General features: G+C 57.2%; 1 protein-coding gene across 2 annotated transcripts in view; it reads left to right on the plus strand.

Moving 5' to 3' along the window:
- Window positions 1-17,941, plus strand: part of RIN3 (Ras and Rab interactor 3) — a 105,646-nt gene that overhangs the window by 68,435 nt on the left and 19,270 nt on the right. For both annotated transcript variants that reach the window (XM_084883831.1, XM_084883830.1), the window contains exons 5-7: window positions 3,633-3,724; window positions 10,558-12,117; window positions 14,060-14,368. In XM_084883831.1, the coding sequence (XP_084739957.1) occupies window positions 3,633-3,724; window positions 10,558-12,117; window positions 14,060-14,368 (1,961 nt within the window). The remainder of the gene's footprint in view (window positions 1-3,632; window positions 3,725-10,557; window positions 12,118-14,059; window positions 14,369-17,941) is intronic.

Here is a 17,941-nt window from a genome sequence, read left to right on the forward strand (position 1 = left end):
AACAGTAGCAAAATTACAGTTATGAAGTAGCAGCGAAAATAATTTTATGGTTGGGGGTCACCACCACATGAGGAGCTGTATTAAAGGGTCGGCATTAGAAAGGCTGAGAACCTCTGCCCTAGAGGGAGGGGGTGGGAGCAGGGGCTGCGGGGGAGATGCTGGGGCTCCTATCCTGAGCAGCCGGAGGGTGAACACAGTTAACCGTCTCTGAAGCAGTTACTACACGGAAGGTCTCGGCTGAGCCCTTAGCAAGCATGTCAGACGCGCTGCCGGCGGGACGTCGGGACATGCACCACAAGTGCGACACCCTTGCTCCAGGGCCCGGGAGGTCTGGTCCTCTGCCCGCCCGGACCAGGCCTCTGGAGCCGCGTGAAGAGGGTGCAGCGAAGAGAAATGAGGAAGGAAGGGAGGAGCCCCTGGGCCTGCCCTCTGGAGGAGGTGTCCAGATGCCAGGGGCTGTGACTAAGCTGCCATCTTCCTGCCAGCTGGAGGAGGGGGCCAGCGGGCCCCTCTGCCTTTGAGGAAAGAGCTGTGATCACTGCCTGGAGCTGGGCCTTGCCCCCTCAGCCAGGAGCCGCCCGGTGAGCGGGGCGAGGCCCTGAGCGGTGCCCGTGGCCTGCGCTCCCCAGAGGAGGAGGGAACACAGCCCACAGCCGCTGCCTCTAGGTCCGGCCGGGGCTGGGTGGCCCCTACACCCCAGCTCGTTGGCTTCACAAAACGACCCCATTAGCAGACATCATGCCCCCACCGTCACTGGGGAAATGGAAAGGACACCCCGCAGGGAACGCAGCTAGGGTTCGAGCTGGGCCCGCAGATGCTAAAAGTTCAGCTGGCTTTTTTCTGTCTTTCTCTCTCTCTCTTAAAAAAAAAAAAAAAAAAAAAAAAAAAAAAAAGTCACCAAAATGAACTCATGCTCTTCCCTCTATAGTTAGTGGTCGCCTTTCAAAACCACACGTCACCCGGCATGTGTGGGGAGGTGGGTCTCAGGGTGCCGTGGGCATCAAAGGGGTTCAGAAGTTGTTCTCCCAGGTCGGGCCTGACATCTTAGAAGTGCTCCCCAGGTCACCCCCAAATGTTCCAGGACCTCTGGAGGTGCCCAGCTCCTCAGGGGTGTGGGGGAGAAACCAGCCTGTGCCAAGGAGTTAGTGCGATAACAGACATGGCGTGTGGGGCTTTTCCATCCGGGACCACAGATGGAGGCGGGGGTGGGGGGGGGGGTGGTAAGAGAGCAGAAAGGCGTGGTCTCTGTCAGCTCCCTGGCAAGGCTCCTAAAGCCTCGGGGCTTCCTGATGGTGGGGTGGCTTTCATTGTTCAGGATGAGCCCCCCACTGCTGAGCTTATCTGAGGGGCCCTAGCTAGTCTTTCAGCCCCGCCCCCCACCTCCCAGGTGGACACGCAGGTGCAGGGATGGCATTGGGTCTAGGGAGGTGTGGACGTTCCCTGCCCCTCCCCCACCCCTTGGCGGTGCATCTCTTCCGTGGGGCTCTTGCTTTATAATAAACCGGTAGACATATAAGTAAAGTGTTTCCCTGAGTTCTGAGAGCCATCCCAGCAAATTGTCGAGCCTGAGGACGGGGTCTTGGGAGCCCCTGGTTTCTAGCCGGTCAGAAGTCCAGGTAGCCTGGGATTCACAGAGGGCACCCTAACGGGGTCTGCACTAATTCCAGGCAGATGGTGTCAGACTGCATTACCTTGGGGGACACCTCCCCCAGCCCCCACCCCCCCACCCCACCAGCCGGTGTGGGTGGATTGGTTGGTGATGTCAGAAGATACCCAGAGGGGTCGTCAAATCAATTGAGTAGATCATGACTGGCTCTTTTAAAAATATATATGTTTTTATTGATGAGAGAGAGAGAGAGAGAGACATTGATGTGAGAAACATTGATCGTCCACCTCCCACATGCCCCCTACTGGGGATCAAGCCCCCAATCTGGGCATGTGTCCTGACCTGCAAAGCTCAATCAACTGAGCCACATCGGCCAGGGCACAACTGGCTCTTTTTTTAATGAAAAATTAAACTAGACTAGAAAAGACCAGCATGTATGTGTCTCATGTGGCTGGACTGTCTCGTGCTACACCTATTTTAGGTGTGTGTGTGTGTATGTGTGTGTGTGTGTACCCACTGCACCATGATGCCAGATGTGTTTCTTGCTGACAGTCATAATCCAACAAGTTTGAAAAGCATCAGCTAGAACAGCGGCCTCCAGGGAGGGGCGTTGGGGCCCTAGGAGGTGCAAGCTGACCCCCAGAGTGTGTGTGTGTCAGGGGCGGGGGAAGGTTAGGACACTTGTTCTAAAAATCTCACTTTGACATTTTCTCTTCATGAAAGCTTTTCAGCAGTCTTAGTCGTTAATGAGGAAGCTCGGACATACATACGTGTCTGGATTTTTGTTTTTATTGATCACCCTTGCTTTGGGGGACGTGGTTCGCACCCAAGGCGGTGTCCTTCAGGATCCCCTTGAGAGCTGTTCAAAATGTGGTTCCTGGCCCACCCCCAGACCTGGCCCTGGGCACCCCTGGGCGTGGATCTGGAATATGCATTTTTAGTAGCTGCCCTAGGGGGTTCAATGCCAAATCAGTTATTTAACACAAAGGTATTAATGCCTACCCATAGGGTTGGAATTGGGGTTTGGGGAGAAGGTGGATAGAGCTGGAAAGGGGGGAGGGGGAGCTCAGGGTCAGACTGTGATGGGCCTGGAATGCCGGGCTGAGATGTAGAATTGGGACCATTATCCTGGGGCTCCTCCCCGTCCCGGCCCCTTGAAACAGCCCTGGGCTAGAACTCAGGAAGCCCAGGGCTTACCTCACTCTGCCTTCAACCTGTTGTACGGCCCGGACATATTCGTTTTCCTCTCTGGGCCTCAGTTTCCCTGTCTGCACAGTAAAGGGAAGAGTGTCTGAGTCCCTGCCAGGAGGTCTCTGGGGAGACCCCTGAGTACTTCCCCATTCAGACCAAAGGCAGCAGATTGAGCTGTCTGACTATGCGCTGTCAGGGATGTCTGACTGCGCTCACTGGGGAAGCCTGACTGTGCGTTCATAGGGGATGTCTGACTGTGCGCTCACTGGAGAAGCCTCACTGTGTGCTCACTGGGGATGTCTGACTGTGCGCTCACTGGAGAAGCCTCACTGTGTGCTCACTGGGGATGTCTGACTGTGCGCTCACTGGAGAAGCCTCACTGTGTGCTCACTGGGGATGTCTGACTGTGCACTCACTGGAGAAGCCTCACTGTGTGCTCACTGGGGATGTCTGACTGTGTGCTTGCTCACTGCCCATCTCAGTGTGGAGCAGAAAGGGGTGGGTCACTGGCTTTGCCCAGAGCAGAGGCCTCCCTGGAAGCTCCCTGGCTCCCAGGCGGGAAAAGTGGGGGAAGCTGGGTCCCCTCCCCACTTCCGTGGGGGTCTCCCACTCTCAGGTCCATCGTGCTGGCCCGGGGCCTGGACCTGCCTGGATGCTCCGTCAGCCTCGGGGCTGTGCCCTCCGCCCCAGGGAAGTTTCCCGTCTGCTGGGAGGCCCAGCAGCCAGCAAGGTTGCTGGGGTTTCTCCTTTATGGGCTCTGGCTGTGGGGCTGAGGGGTGGGAATGGACACACAGGTCCCTCCCAGACATGACCTTGACCCCTCTTGTTTCCACAGAGATTTACTGCCCTTCACACTGAGGCTGCCGCAGGCCATCCTTGAGGCCAGCAGCTTCACCGACCTCAAGACCATCGCCAACCTGGGCCTGGGTAAGTCCGCCCCGAGGGCCGGGGAGGTGGCGGGGCTCGATGAGACGGGGCCCCAGGACTGCCCCTGCTGACCACTGTGTAGAGAAGTGACCCCGCCGCTGAGACCCAGGCAGGTCCCGAGTCCCGGCTCCCACGGACCCACGCTGCCCGCTGCTGAGCCCGACAGCAGGGAGAGCCGCCAGGCTTCACAAAGGTGCCTGCTAGCGGCTCTCCAGGGCGCCTGCGGGGCTGAGCTGGTCAGGGCCAGTGGTCAGGCATGGCTCTGGGAGAGGCCAAACCGAATGCCAAGGTCCTTCTCAGCGGTGGCCAAAGAAGGGGGACCAGCCGCCGCCACAGCCCTGGTCCCAGCCCCATCCTTGTCAGAGGAAGAGCAGCACTAACAGGATCATGGACTAAAGCGTGTGCCCCCATCTGGCCTGCCCCCACCCCTTACCCCAACCCCTCTCCCAACCAACGGAGCCTGCGCCTACCCTTCTGGCCTTTTGGGGGAAGAAGAGGGAGAGGGAAGAAAGGAGGAGAAAAGACAGGCGTGTTCCTGACCCTTCCACGTCACAGTGAGATCTCACCTCCACGGGCCTTCCCCTGGGCCAGGCTTTGCCGGGCGCTCTGACGGGGCCTCGCCGTGCTGGCCCCAGTCGCCTCTGTGGGCTCGGACACCCGGGCAGAGGGACCTGGTCACATTAACGAACCAGCAGCCAATCACTAGGCCTTTACCAAGACTGAGCCACACACAGGACAGCACAACACGCAGATGCCTGGAGAGAGCCGGGCCAGGGGGGGCAGCGATGACCAAGGGACCAGGACCCGGTCATAGAAGAAGTTGGGGGCACATGTGGGATCAGAGCACACCAGTTCCCAGGCCAGGCTGCAGCCCACCGCCCTGAGGGGCCCTGGGTCAGCCGTGCATGCGAAGCCACAGGAAGCTCAGGGTCCCGATGAGAAAGTGGAACGCGCCAGGCTGGGGGTGTCGACCTCTAACGAGCGCTGACTGTGCCCGAACCTCTTGGCCTGCACCGACTCCTCAGGTCTGCAAGCAGCCCTAGACAGTGGGTTCTGTTATTGGAGCCCCCACTTCCTGGCAGAGAAAACTGAGGCACAGGAGCTTGATTGGCGTGCCCAGCGCCACACGGCCGGTTCAGCTGCCGCCCCGCCCCTCTCCCAGGCTGCCCCTAACTCTTTATCCAACTCTCCAGGGTCGGATTTACCCTATCGGGAACTTCAGGGCCGGTTCTCAGCTGCTGGTGGGAATAGACACTGATCTCACCCCCACATAATGTTAGTTTTGGCCTCTGACCCTCCCAAAAGTTTGAATGTGGACCTGGTGACAGTTTTGAAATTCGCACAGTCCCTGAGGTCCATACAGTGGCATGAATGACACTCTCCTTGCAACATCTTTAGCACTGTCTTGGGTAACCCTGTGTCCCTGTAGAGGCGGGAGATCTAGTGTGAGCTCAGAGACTTGTCGGGGGGCTGGGAGGGAATGCACAAATTGGGATGAGCACCCTGACTCCCAGCCCAGCTCTCCACCGCCCCTCATGACCTTCTCGGTGTCTTCGCCACGAGCAGTCAGTGGCCAGTTTGGGGCCAGTTGGCAGGGGAGTTAGATGGGAGGGTGACCTGTGAGAGGAGGGGTGCTTGGCTGCAGCCCTTGGCCCCACGTGGGGTTCGGGCGGGCAGCCCTGAGACATTCCTTTCTGGACGAGGAGAGCCCTTCTCCGGAGGAGAGCTGGACCGACCGCGGGTGCGATGAAGTGGGGGAGGGAGGTTGTCATCTGGGAAGCCAGTGGCAGTTCAGACCCGTCTGTCAGCACTCATGCCCCTGAGAAGTGGATTCACGTGAAACCCTTAGACTCGGCAGCTGAGGAAACAAAGGATTCTGATCAGACCTGGCGTCCCCGAGGGCTGAAGGGTGTACAGCGAAGCTCATTGGAAAGCTTTTCCTGGCTTTTCCGCACCCAGGTTCCGTCCATCCCCGGGTTCCATGCATCCCGGGTCCTGTCCATCCCCTGCATGGATGGAAACCGGAGCTGTGAGGGCACACCCGGTCAGAGGCCGGGGCTTGGCTCTGAGATGTTCCGGCCTAGCCTGGCCGCCCTAACCTGCGTTCTGTGATAACAAATGTGCAAAGAGCAGCGTTTGCCGAGGGCCAGGACATACCCAGGCACCTCACACAGTGTTCCAGGCAAAGCACGCTTGTGGCGGAGAACTGAACCCCAGCACACTGGCGTAGCTACGACAGGACTCAGTGAAGGGACGGGAACCTCCCAGCAGCAGCGAGGAGGGTCGGCGGGTGCGGCGGGCACAGCTGCCCCCACACGCAGCATCCCGTCCCGTTAGCTCCCGGCTCCTGCCCACTTGCAATCGGAATACGTTGTTTTTATTTTTTCAATTACAGTTGACATGCAGTATTATTTTGCATTGGTTTCGGGTGGGCAGAGTCATGGTTAGAAAACCATACTTTACAAAGCACAACCTCCCCCCCTCCCCCATATTTCCAGTACCCACTTGTAATAATAACAATTATTACAAGGTTAGTGAGTATCTTCCCTACGCTGTGTTTTATATCTCCGTGACGATCTTGTAACTGCTAGTCTGTGCCTTTTAATCCCTTCACCTTTTTCACCCAGTCACCCTACTGACCTCCCATCTGGCAGCCACCAGTTCTCTCTCTGTATCCATGCATCTGTTTCTATTAGGTTTGTTTGTTTGTTTGTTTTGCTCTTTAGATTCCACACATAAGTGAAATCATGTGATATTTGTCTTTCTCTGACTGAATTATTTCACTTAGCATAATACCCTCTAGGTCCATCCATGCTGTCACAAATGGTAAGATTTCATGCTTTTTTTTTATGACCGAGTAATATTCCATTGTATATATGTAGCAAAACTTTTTGATCTACCTATCCGTCTATTGTTGAGCACTTGGGTTGCTTCCAAATATTGCCTATCCTACATAATAAAGATGTAATATGCAAATGGCCGTTACACTGTGAAGCGTAATGACTAACCACGTATCGACCGGATCACAGATCAGCAGGAGGGTGGGGCAGTGAGCTACAAGCCGGTGGTGGAGAGCTAGAGGAGGGGGCAGGGCAGCAAGCTGTGATGGGGGGCCAGGAGGGAATGGGGGGTGAGGAGAGCTGCAGTAGGGCGGGGCAGCAGGTGAGAGCTATGGAGGGCGGCAGTGAGCTACTGGTGCCCGGATTTGTGTGCAGGGCTCCTGGTTGTAAGCAATGTTGCAGTGCACATAGGGGTGCATGTATTCTTTCCAATGAGTGTCTTGTGTTTCTTCCGACATATTCCCGAAGTGGGTGCTCTGGGTCAGTTCCCTTTTTCATGGTGTGAGGATCTCAGTGGCCACGCCACTCTGCATGGAATTCGTTTATGAGGCGTGTGTGTTTCCCATCACTGGCCTTCTACTCACTTTTTACAGGATGAATAGAATGTAATAAACATCCAAACAGCTGCGCAAGCCCTGCTGGTCAGGCACGGGTGGTGCCGTGTGTGTGTTTGAAAGGGAGCTATTGGTTTGCAGGCTCAGCGCCACACGATAGCACGGGACGTTCACTCGTGAGCTGACGCAAGGGACTCTGAGTTTGGCCTTGGAAAAGCCATCATTGGAAAGGGCAGGCCAGGCGGTAAAGGAATGACCTTGAGGCCACAAAACTAACACTGGGAGCAATTTAGCACTTACCTGTGTGCGGTTGATCCTAAGAGCAAAGGAATCTAGAGAAAGCGCTGGTAGGTAAGGGTTAAGCTTGCCGACGTTCTCTGACTTGTCTGCTGTGTGCTTAAGGGGCTTAAAATATGTCTAGAAAAGGCATATGTTCTATAGCTCCTCCGGGTTGGCATGGGACTTGCTTCTGCCTTCATGTCACATGTGAGAACTTTCCTAGTTATTGAAAACTCATTGAACACTCAAGCTGTCCCACCGCCCGTCTTTGGGGTTGGGATGCCACCAAATATTTCTTCTCTGAACCCCTGGACTTTGGAGCTGCTTCCCTGGCACCTGGAATACTTCGCTGCATTTACTTATGCCCTCTCTGCCCTGCCACCGGCCCCGGCTCCCCAAGAGGGAAACCTTCGTCACCTCTGACCCCCGGGGCCTACAGCCCAGCACCTGGCCTGGCCCCGGCTCCCCTCCCCCAAGGATTATAGGAGTGGACACCTGGCAAGAGGTCTCTCCATCTAAGGCGGGGGAGGCCACAGGCCAGCAAAACGTCCCTCAGTCCCAGGGCAGCACGGAGGCAGTGGAGGCAGGGCCCTGAGCCATGGCCTGGCATTGTGCCACTAGACACAGATGCCTCAGCTTTGCCAACCATTGGCTTGCATGACCGTGTTCCGCTTTTTCTCGATGTTCTGCAGGCTGCAAAGAAAGTGACCCACTTCCTTTTTTCTTTCTTTCTTTTTTTTTTTTTTTACATAAAACCCTGCACTGCCACTGCCATTCCTTAGCAGGCGCCCAGCCCCTAAACTGCAGCCCCCTCACAGCTCAGAGTGGCATTGGCTCTGCCCTGCCAGGGTGCATCCAGCAGGCTGTCTTAGGAGCAGGGAAGCAGTTCCTAGTCCCCCAGGCTCTGGGCCCATTTCCCTGAACCCCAAAGTTTGCTCTGTGCCTTTGCTCCAAGTTTGGGCTCTGGGAAATGTGTGCTGTTTTGTTTTTTATTTGTTTTTTAAATATATTCTATTGATTTTTTTTTTTTTTTTTTAACAGAGAAGAAGGGAGAGAGAGTTAGAAACATCAATGAGAGAGAACCATCGACCAGCTGCCTCCTGCACACCTCCTACTGGGGATGTGCCCGCAACCAACGTACATGCCTTTGACCGGAATCGAACCTGGGACCTTTCAGTCCACAGACCGATGCTCTATCCACGGAGCCAAACCGTTTAGGGCTGTTTTGTCTTTTAATCTGTGCAGGATGGACCTACCTTGCTATCCTGAGACAGGAGCCCCAGGGTCCTCCCAATCACGGCCATGCTCAGAGAGATGCACAGGCTCACATGTCGGGGTCTCTCAGCAGCCCCCTTGTCCCGGAGATGTGCTCACCTGGACGGGGTTTGCAGTCCCCTGGCCAGCAAGGGGGCAAACACCTGCGTCCCTGGGCGTGCCCGCCTCAGGCAGTACACCGCCCTCAGCCTTTGTGTGACACCCGCTTTCTCTCGGTGTCAAGAGCCTGCCGTGTGCTTACCACATCCCCAGTTCTGAGGTACAGTCTGCCCCTCACTCAGGCCGGCCGAGCCGCGGAGATGGGAAGTGTCGCAAGTTCCCAAGAAGGGAGGCCGCACAGCGAGCGGCTGGGCTCACAGGCTTCAGGCCTGCAGACCCGCCCCGCACCCCAGCTCCCTCACTCACCAGCCCGGGGACCGTGGCTGGTTCCTTTTTTCTAAATATATTTTTATTAATTTCAGAGAGGGGAGAGAGAGAGACACATCCATGATATGAGGGAGAACCATTGATCGGCTGCCTCCTGCACACCCCACATTGGAAATTGAGCTGCAACCCAGGCATGTGCCCTGACCAGGAATCAAACTGTGACCTCCTGGTTCATAGGTCGATGCTTTAACCGCTGAGCCATGCAGCCCGGCTGGCTGTGGGCGGGTTCTGGACTCAGTCTGGGTCTCTCCTCCTCACGTGTAATGCGGGACGGATCAGGACTGACCCCGAAGGCCTGGGGTCAGGACCCATGAGAGGATCCGGGTGGAGCCAGTGGCCCTCACCGCCAGAACTCAGGGTGGGTCTGCCCTGTGACTGTCCTGGAAGCTATGTTGGTGGTTTTCTTCCTGATGAATCCTTCCCAGAAGCAAGGGGCTCCCGGTGCACGTCCAGAGGCCTGGCCCCTCCTTAACAAGGGAGCCCGCACACAGAATCTCTACCATTAGCAAGTAGACCCAGACCTGGGTTCCCTGGTCCAAGAGGAACTGCCTGGGGCTCAGAGAGGCTGCAGGCCGATGGAATTGTTCTTAGTCACCATGCCTGTGCCCTTCGTGGAGCGTCCTGGGCTTTCGTCAGAGTCTCCGCAGGGCTTGGGACCCAGGAGTCAAAAACTCTGAGCTTGGGGATCCCCCAGTGTGCTTCCGTTTGGATGTCCCATGCGCCTCCCCAGAACATGCCTGGTGCAGACCAGCAATGCCGATAGGGACAAGTGTGCCCTCATGGCCACAGCCACGGGCTGCATCCTGAGGGCTAGGTCAGGAGAAAGGCACGGGCCAGAACACCACCCCGTTTGCTGACACCCCTCCCCCGGGGGGGGGGGGGATGGGCGGCATCCTGGTGAACGCCGAGACTGACCAGACCCATGGTTTTGCAGTGGCAGGTGCTCCCCACACGGAAGGTCAGGTCTGAGCTCACCAGCCGCAGTCCATAGGTGTGTTCTCCCCACAGAGAACAGGCCCCACGCAGCCACCCCGATTCTAGGGGTGACTAGACGGGGGCCTAGAAAGATCCAGCCACCTGCCCGGGAGTCCCCAGCCGGCCGGCTGCAGGAACTCCGGCTGTGGGCCCCTCCGTCCCCACCGGCCTGCACCGGCGTCACTGAGCCCTCCATGGGGGCCCTCACAGCCAGGGACAGAACTGCCGCTGCCCTGTCACAGGGCGCCTGGCCCCACCCCGGCTCCCCAGCACCGCAGGGGAGGATCTCACGGGGCTTCCCCTCTCGAGACAGGAAGTGGTGGGAGAGGTTTAAAACAGTCCAAGAGGTGAAAACAACCCGGGGAGCAGAGAAGCCAACGCTGTGAGGCCCCCCAGCCCTCCCATGCCCCGTCCCCACCCATCCCACCCTACCCAAGGGGGCCGGCTCCAGGATTGACCGCCTCTTCTTCTCTTGTTTCCACAGGCTTCTGGGACTCCTCGCTGAACCCCCGGCGAGCAGCTGCCAGCCCAGCGGAACCCCCGAGAGACCCAGCCCCAAGGGCGCCCCCCGCCACCAGCCTCAGGCCCGCTTCCCACCAGGAGAACTGCGCGTGTGAGATTGAGCTCTCCGTAGGAAATGACCGCCTGTGGTTTGTGAATCCCATCTTCATCGAGGACTGTGGCAGCGCCCTGCCTGCCGACCTGCCGCCCCTGAGAAGATGCCCCTCCAGCCCGCTGCCTCCCACCTCTGACTCTACCTCACCCGCCTCTCGGTGGGCCCCTCGCCGCCCAGCGCCCCCGCCCCCAGCACCCCCTCTCCACCCCCCCAGTCCTGCCCGGCCTCTTCCACCCCCTGCCCCAGCTCCGGCCTGCCCCCTGCCCAGTTCTCCCCCACCTCCAGACGCCCTTCCTCCTGCAGCCCTAGCATCTGCCCCCGACCTGGCCCCCCATGCCCTGGGCCCCCGGGACCATCCAAGCCAGCTACCCATGACAGCCTGCGAGAGGCCCCCATGCCCTCCCACGGGCCTGGGCGCCCTCCGGGAGGAAGAGAAGAAGCCAGGGGCGGCCCCCAACCCCCTGCAGCAGGCCCCCGCCCCTCCGGGGCCGGGGAGGAAGGGCGCCCCTGCAGCTCCTCCCAGACGCCGCCTCTCTGAGAAGCTCTCCCTGGAGGACCCGAAGGTGGAGAAGGTGGACAGGGCCACCACCGCCCAGTGGGACCAGCCGGCTCTTTCCCGGCCGCCCTCCCTCGCCCTGCCTCCCCAGGGGACCTCAGACAGTCCTGGGGATGGGCCTCCGAGGACCACAGAGCAAGGACAGGAAGTAGTGGCCCAAGCCAGCCAGCTGGGCATCCTGCCAGAGTCGGCAAGGAAGATCCGGCAACCCCCAGTGCCCCCTCCTAGGAAGAAGCGGATTTCCCGGCAGCTGGCCTCAGTCCTCCCGAGCCCCTTGGAGAGCGCCGAGCTCTCCACGGAGGAGGCAGCCCCCGAGAAACCCAGCCCTGGCCCGCCCGGAGAGGGACAACGCCCCCCCGCCCCCCAAGCTGGGACCCAGAGCCCAGAAGCCCCGGCCAGCGCCCGGCGCCAGAGCCCCCCGGAGTTCAAGGGCTCCCTGGCCTCCCTCTCAGACAGTACAGGGGCGCACACCCCGGCCACCGATCAAGACTCCTACTCGACCAGCAGCACGGAGGAGGAGCTGGAGCAGTTCAGCAGCCCCAGCGTGAGGAAGAAGCCGTCCATGATCCTGGGCAAGGCGCGGCACCGCCTGAGCCTCGCCAGCTTCACCAGCGTCTTCCAGGCCTTCCTCTCCAACGACCGCAAGCTGTACAAGAAGGTGGTGGAGCTGGCCCAGGACAAGGCCTCGTACTTCGGCAACCTGGTGCAGGACTACAAAGTGTACAGCCTGGAGATGATGGCGCGCCAGGCCTCCAGCACCGAGATGCTGCAGGAGATCCGCACCATGATGACCCAGCTCAAGAGCTACCTGCTGCAGAGCACGGAGCTCAAGGCGCTGGGGGACCACACCCAGTACTCTGAGGAGGAGCTGGGTCAGTCCAGGGAAGGGGAGGGGGGGAGGGGGGGGCTGAGAGTGGGTGGGCAGGGTCATTCCAGACAATTCCCTGTCCCCACCCCCTCCTGAACTAACTGAACTAATCCCTCTGCTGTTCTGCCTCCTGCTTCCCAGCTCTGCTCTTGCGCCCACATCAGATGCTGGGCAGGACCCCACCCTGAAGATGCTCCTGCTTTTTTATTAGGGGGACAGTCACAGGAGCAATTAGAGGCCAAAGGAGTACTAACCTGTGACCGCTGAGGGCCAGAGGCGGTCTCTGCAGGGGATGTGGCGGCTCTCGGGGATGAAGGAGCCGGAGGGCTGGGCCGAAGCCCTCTCTCACTTTGCAGATGAGGAAACGATAGCTGAGACCCTTCCCCTGGGGACAGGGTAAAGCCAAAAAAGGCTTCCCAGGAATATTTCTCTACTGTCACCCAAGGCAGCTGGGCATGGCCCTGGTGTCAGGTAGACATGGGTTCAGATCTCTGGTCAGCCCCGGCGAGCTGTGTGGCCCACACCATCAGAGCCTGAGTTGGTCCGTCTGTAGCGCGGGGGTAATGGCAGGTGGGTTGCAGGCTGCTATGAGATAAAAACTGGCTGACTCCCATTCTATTAGATCAGTGGTTGGCAAACCTCAGCTTGTGAGCCACATGCGACTCTTTGGCCTCTTCAGTGTGGCTCTTCCACAAAGTACCACGGCCTGGGTGAGTCTATGTTGAAGAAGTGGCGTTAGAAGAAGTTTAAGTTAAAAAAAAAATTTGGCTCTCAAAAGAAATTTCAATCGTTGTACTGTTGCTATTTGGCTCTGTTGACTAATGAGTTGGCCAACCACTGGGCTAGATGATCAGGGTGCCTTTGGACTCCTCCAGGCAAAAGGAAAAGCAGGTGTAGAGGCTCTGAGGCAGAAGCAGGCATGGCAGGTGGTAACGCAGCAAGGAGACCATTGTGGCTGGAGCAGCATGCACAGGGGAGTGAGCGAGGTGCTGAGTGAGAGAGGTCACAGGGACAGGTCACTCAGGGGCCTTGAACTGCACAGGGACCGCTGTGGTTTCTGTTGTCCATGAGATGGAGCCATTGGAGGGTTCTCAGCACAGTAATGTCATGGCCACACATGCTGTAGCAGGATGACGCTGGCTTCTGTGTTGAGAATGGACTGTTAGGGGCCAGAGCAAGAGGCTACCAACATAACTCAGGCAACAGGTGGTGGTAGCTCAGGTCAAGGTCATACCTTGGAGGTGGTGAGAAGTCAGGTTATGGATATACTAGATTCTTGAGCCTGAAGTCAAGTGGACTTGGGGATTGAAAGAGAGAATCAAGAATAATTCCAGGGCCTGCCTTTGATGGAGCTGCCAGTACCTTCTTTGGTAACCTCTGAGGCTGTTATGTTATCAGTGGGAGGCTTCTTAGTTAAGGGCAGTGACTCTAACCTCAGTGTATAAAACCATGGTAATTAGGGTAGTTGACAGAATTCAATGAGATTGCCTGTATAAAGCATTTTGCCCTACGTCTGGAACTTAGTAAGCATTGAATAAATGCTAGCTAGTGCAATTAAAAAAAATAAAAGAATAATTCCACCACGCATGTGCTGGGTACCTGGTACCTCAAAGTACAGCTACACAGGTTGTACACTGCACAACTCCCATGTGAACAGTGCCCTCCCAAGCTGTGTACGGTGGGCAGCTCTGTGAGAGTTGAATCTGGGCCAGGCCCTGGGAAAGGCATGAGGATGCAGTGTGTCAGTCAGAGGGCTCCGAGTGTGGCTTTCCGTGGCATGTGCTTCACGGTCTCATGTGTCAGAATGGCTGTTGTACCTGCTGGGGCTGTGCGTACGTTTTTCCAGGGATGAGAAGATGGGCATGGCCACACTGTAGGGCCACACGGCCCGGGGCCAGGACCCCTGCCACTGGGGTCCTCACCCTACAACTCTCTCCCACCCGCAGAAGCGATTGTGGAGTCCGCCTTGTACAAGTGCGTGCTGAAGCCCCTGAAAGAAGCCATCAACTCGTGCCTCCACGAGATCCACAGCAAGGACGGCTCCCTGCAGCAGCTCAAGGAGAACCAGCTGGTGATCCTGGCCACCACCACCACCGACCTGGGCGTGACCACCAGCGTGCCCGAGGTGCCCGTCATGGAGAAGATCCTGCAGAAGTTCAGCAGCATGCACAAGGCCTACTCGCCCGAGAAGAAGATTGCCATCCTGCTCAAGACCTGCAAGCTCATCTATGACTCCATGGCCCTCGGCAACCCAGGTAGGCGGCCGGCCAGCCGGCCGGTGGGGCCTGGGCTGGGGATCCTGGGCTGGGGTTCCTGGGACTGCGACTCCTCCCCCGCCGAGGCCTCCAGGGCCTCCGGAAGGCACTAGAGGAGGCTTGACCGGTTCAGGGGCCTGCTGGGGCAGAAGTGGGCATGGTGGAATGCAGTTCCTGTGCACCTTGAAGGATTGCCTGGTATTAGGGCGGGGCCACGGTCAGTTAGAGGCAGGCAGGGCAGCCAGCTCAGGCTGTGCCTTTGTGTGAATCACAAAGAGATGCTGTATAGCTTCTAGGACTGCATGATAAAGTGCCGCAAATGGGTGTCTGCAGCAGCAGAAGTTTGTTCCCCCGCAGTTCTTGAGGCAGGAAGTTTGAGGCCCAGGTGTCTGCAGGGCCATGCTGCCTGCCAAGGCTCCCGGGAGGATGTGTCCCGGGCCTCGCTCCCAGTTCTTGGCTTGTGGCAGCACCACTCCCATCTTCACATGGCTTTTCGCCTGTGAGCATGTCTGTGTCCGAATGTCCCCGTCGGTCATCTTGGATTAGGGGCCCACCCTGCTGCAGTACGACCTGGTCTTAACGAATTACATGTGCAACCACCCCATTTCCAAGTAAGGTCACATTCTCAGGGACTGGGGGTTATGATGTCAACATAGGGCCCTGGCCAGTTTGGCTCAGTGGATAAAGCATTGGCCCTCAGACAGAAGAGTCTCAGGTTCCATTCCAGTCAAGGGCATGTACCTCGGTTGCAGGCTCGATCCCCCACCTCCATCAGGGCTCATGGAAAAAAAAAAAAAGATGTCATCGTATGAATTTTGGAGGGACACAATTCACCCCATAGCAGCCACCTGAATTGGTTAGCATGTATTCTTGGTCACACATTGGAGCGGTTATGCTGATCTGGTCAGGTGGGCTGAGCGTGGCGGGGCTGGCTCCTGAGTCTGTGGTCAGCAAGGGTTGTTTGGAGGCTGGCTGGTCTAGGATGGCCTTGCACAGATGCTGGGTGGTTGATTGGCTGATCTGGAAGGGGAGTGACTGAGACATGCATTTCTCATGCTCCGGCAGGTTAGCCCGGGCTTGTGCCCACTGCAATAGGCAGTCCAAGAGAAGGAGCAAAGCCTGTGAGGCTCTCGGGGCCTGAGCTTGAATTGGCATGATGTCACTCGGAAATATTTCATCGATCTGTTTAGTCATAAGACCAGCCCAGCCCTGCTTGATGGGAAGGGCTGCAAAGGCAAGAGCCTCAAGGAGTGCAGATGTGGGGAAGGGAGTCAGTGGGCCATTTATAATCGGCTTCTCACAGCACCCCAACAGGGGAGAAGCACAGGGTCCTGCACCAGGGAGCACACCTTAGTGAGCGGGCACTGGCTGGACCTGGTCCCCCCCGTTGCCCCATCAGCAAGCAGCCTGGGTAACTGTCCGTGACAGCATGGCCATGGGGAGTAGAAGGACCATCACCTCTATAGCCACACAGACTGGGGGGCAAATTCCTGCTATCACTTATGCCTATGTGACCTTGAGTGAGTTAACCCCTTAAGGCCCAGTGTCCTCACCGGGGGCAGCTGTTTTACCAAGAGGGGAACCACGGCTCCTAATGACTCAGAAGCCACACTCGTTCCCTGGAGACCCAGAAACAACAGATGCTCAGCGTGGACCTCTGAGCCCAGCACCCAGCAGGCCCAGCCAACGGTGCCTATTTCAAGGGAGGGACTCTCCCCTCCTCCCTCGGAGGAGGGCAGCCAGTCTGGCCAAAGGCCCACAGAAAACAGGGTCCATATGTGACCGGAGGACGGAGCATGGTCCACTCACCATGAAAAGCTCTAGAAAAGCTCTCTTCGGAGGCCTTCCCTTCGGAACTTCTAATCTGGAGAATCATCTCTCCCGCCCGGGCCAGGCTGGGGCTAAGAGCAAAGTCAGGGCCAAGGATGCTATAGGCTCTGAGACTGTCGGAGTGACAGCTTTGGGCCTGAAAAGGGCAATTCTATTCGCAGGGAGTCCCAGTTTACTCAGAAAGCTTGGGCATCCTGGATTTTAAACACACAATCTCTCGACTAACTCCAAACACAATGATTTTACTGACAGTGAATTCCCTCAATAAAAACGAGAGAGCAGAGCTGGGGATGAGGAGGCTGGGGGTGTGGGGGGTAGGAATGGCTGATTTTGAGAGAAGAAAGAAACGAAAGGCCTGCCGTTCTTTTTGTGAGAGGGCCTGCCTGGCACAGCGTGAGGAAGAGCAGAGCAGCGGGGCGCTCAGAGTCCCCCGCCCTCGCCGAGAGAGGCTGGGAGCTCTCCTGAGCCAGAAGCCAGCCCCCTTGGGAGTCTCTGAGTCGAGACATTCGGGCAGGGGCCGGACTCCACGGAAAGGCTCCCTGCCAGGCCCAGGTGGGCTTCTCACAGAGGAACAGACAGCGTACTCCCCACCGCTGGGTGAGCACCGGACAGCGAGTCCTGCAGCTCCCTGTCTCACCCTGCCCTGAGCAGGCCGAGGCTGCTCCTTCCCCTGGGAGCAGGCAGGTTCGGCTACGAGCAGGGTCTTTGGGGTTCATTTACAGGCCTGGGTTTGAACCCCAGCTTTGGTGCAGAGAGCATATAGAAAACACCTGGACAGCTTGGCCTCAAGGAGGTACTTACCTTCCAGAATCTTGATCTTCTCACTTACAAAGTGGGACTGAGGACATCTCTCTCAGTGCTGTTTTGAGGATCAGATGCAAACAAGTATGTGTTTGTGTGTGTGTGTGTGTGTGTGTGTCCAATGGACGTGAGGATGCAGGAGTGACTGCCTCCTCACTGTGTTCCCAGGAACGTAGAGGCTGAACCCGCTCAGTGGTTTCCAAACTAGGTTCCAGGAGGCACCCCCCAAGGCCACCAAAGGGGCACAGGCAAGTGAGGCCCACCCTGGCTTCACCCGGATAATCCGGCTTGTCCCTGTTTCACACATGGGGTTCCACGTGGGATTCTGTGTGAAATGACCAGTTCTGCCGTGAAATCTTTTGGCTTTTTAAAAATCTTTCATTTGGAAATAATGTCAGACTTCAAAAACACCAACCATGGAAAGAGTACGTTACGATGGAAACATCCACATAATCCTCTGTGGATTGTTACTGTCCCGTTTGCTTTTTCATTTATGCTGTCTCTGTGCACATTTCACTTTCTTTCTGAACCATTGGCTCTTTGCCCCTAAGTGCTTTTCTAAGAATAGGGAAACTCTCCCATGTAACCACAGCAAATTCGTCCACTTTGCAAATTTGCATGTTTGCATGTTTAGCTGAGCCGCCATCTGCATTCCTGGTTGGCGCTTGAGCCCACAGGGTCCTCGTTAGCATTTCCGCCCCCAGCGCAGATCCAGGGTCCCGCATCACGTTTAGTCTGCGTCCTGTGGGACATCCCCACAGCCCTTCTTCGTTCGGTGTGGCATCGGTATTTTTAAGGAATGGAAGTGTCCTTCCCCATCCACCACCTTTTTTTTTTTTTTTTTTTAACTTTTTTTTAATATTTATCAATATGTTGAATTTGCTCCTGGGCCATACGTTTTTGTCCTCAGTTTTTTTTCTGGGATCTTTTCCTCCTGTGCAG

This window comes from Pipistrellus hanaki, assembly GCF_964339955.1.
Source record: "Pipistrellus hanaki genome assembly, chromosome: 1".
In the NCBI taxonomy this organism is placed as follows: domain Eukaryota; kingdom Metazoa; phylum Chordata; class Mammalia; order Chiroptera; family Vespertilionidae; genus Pipistrellus; species Pipistrellus hanaki.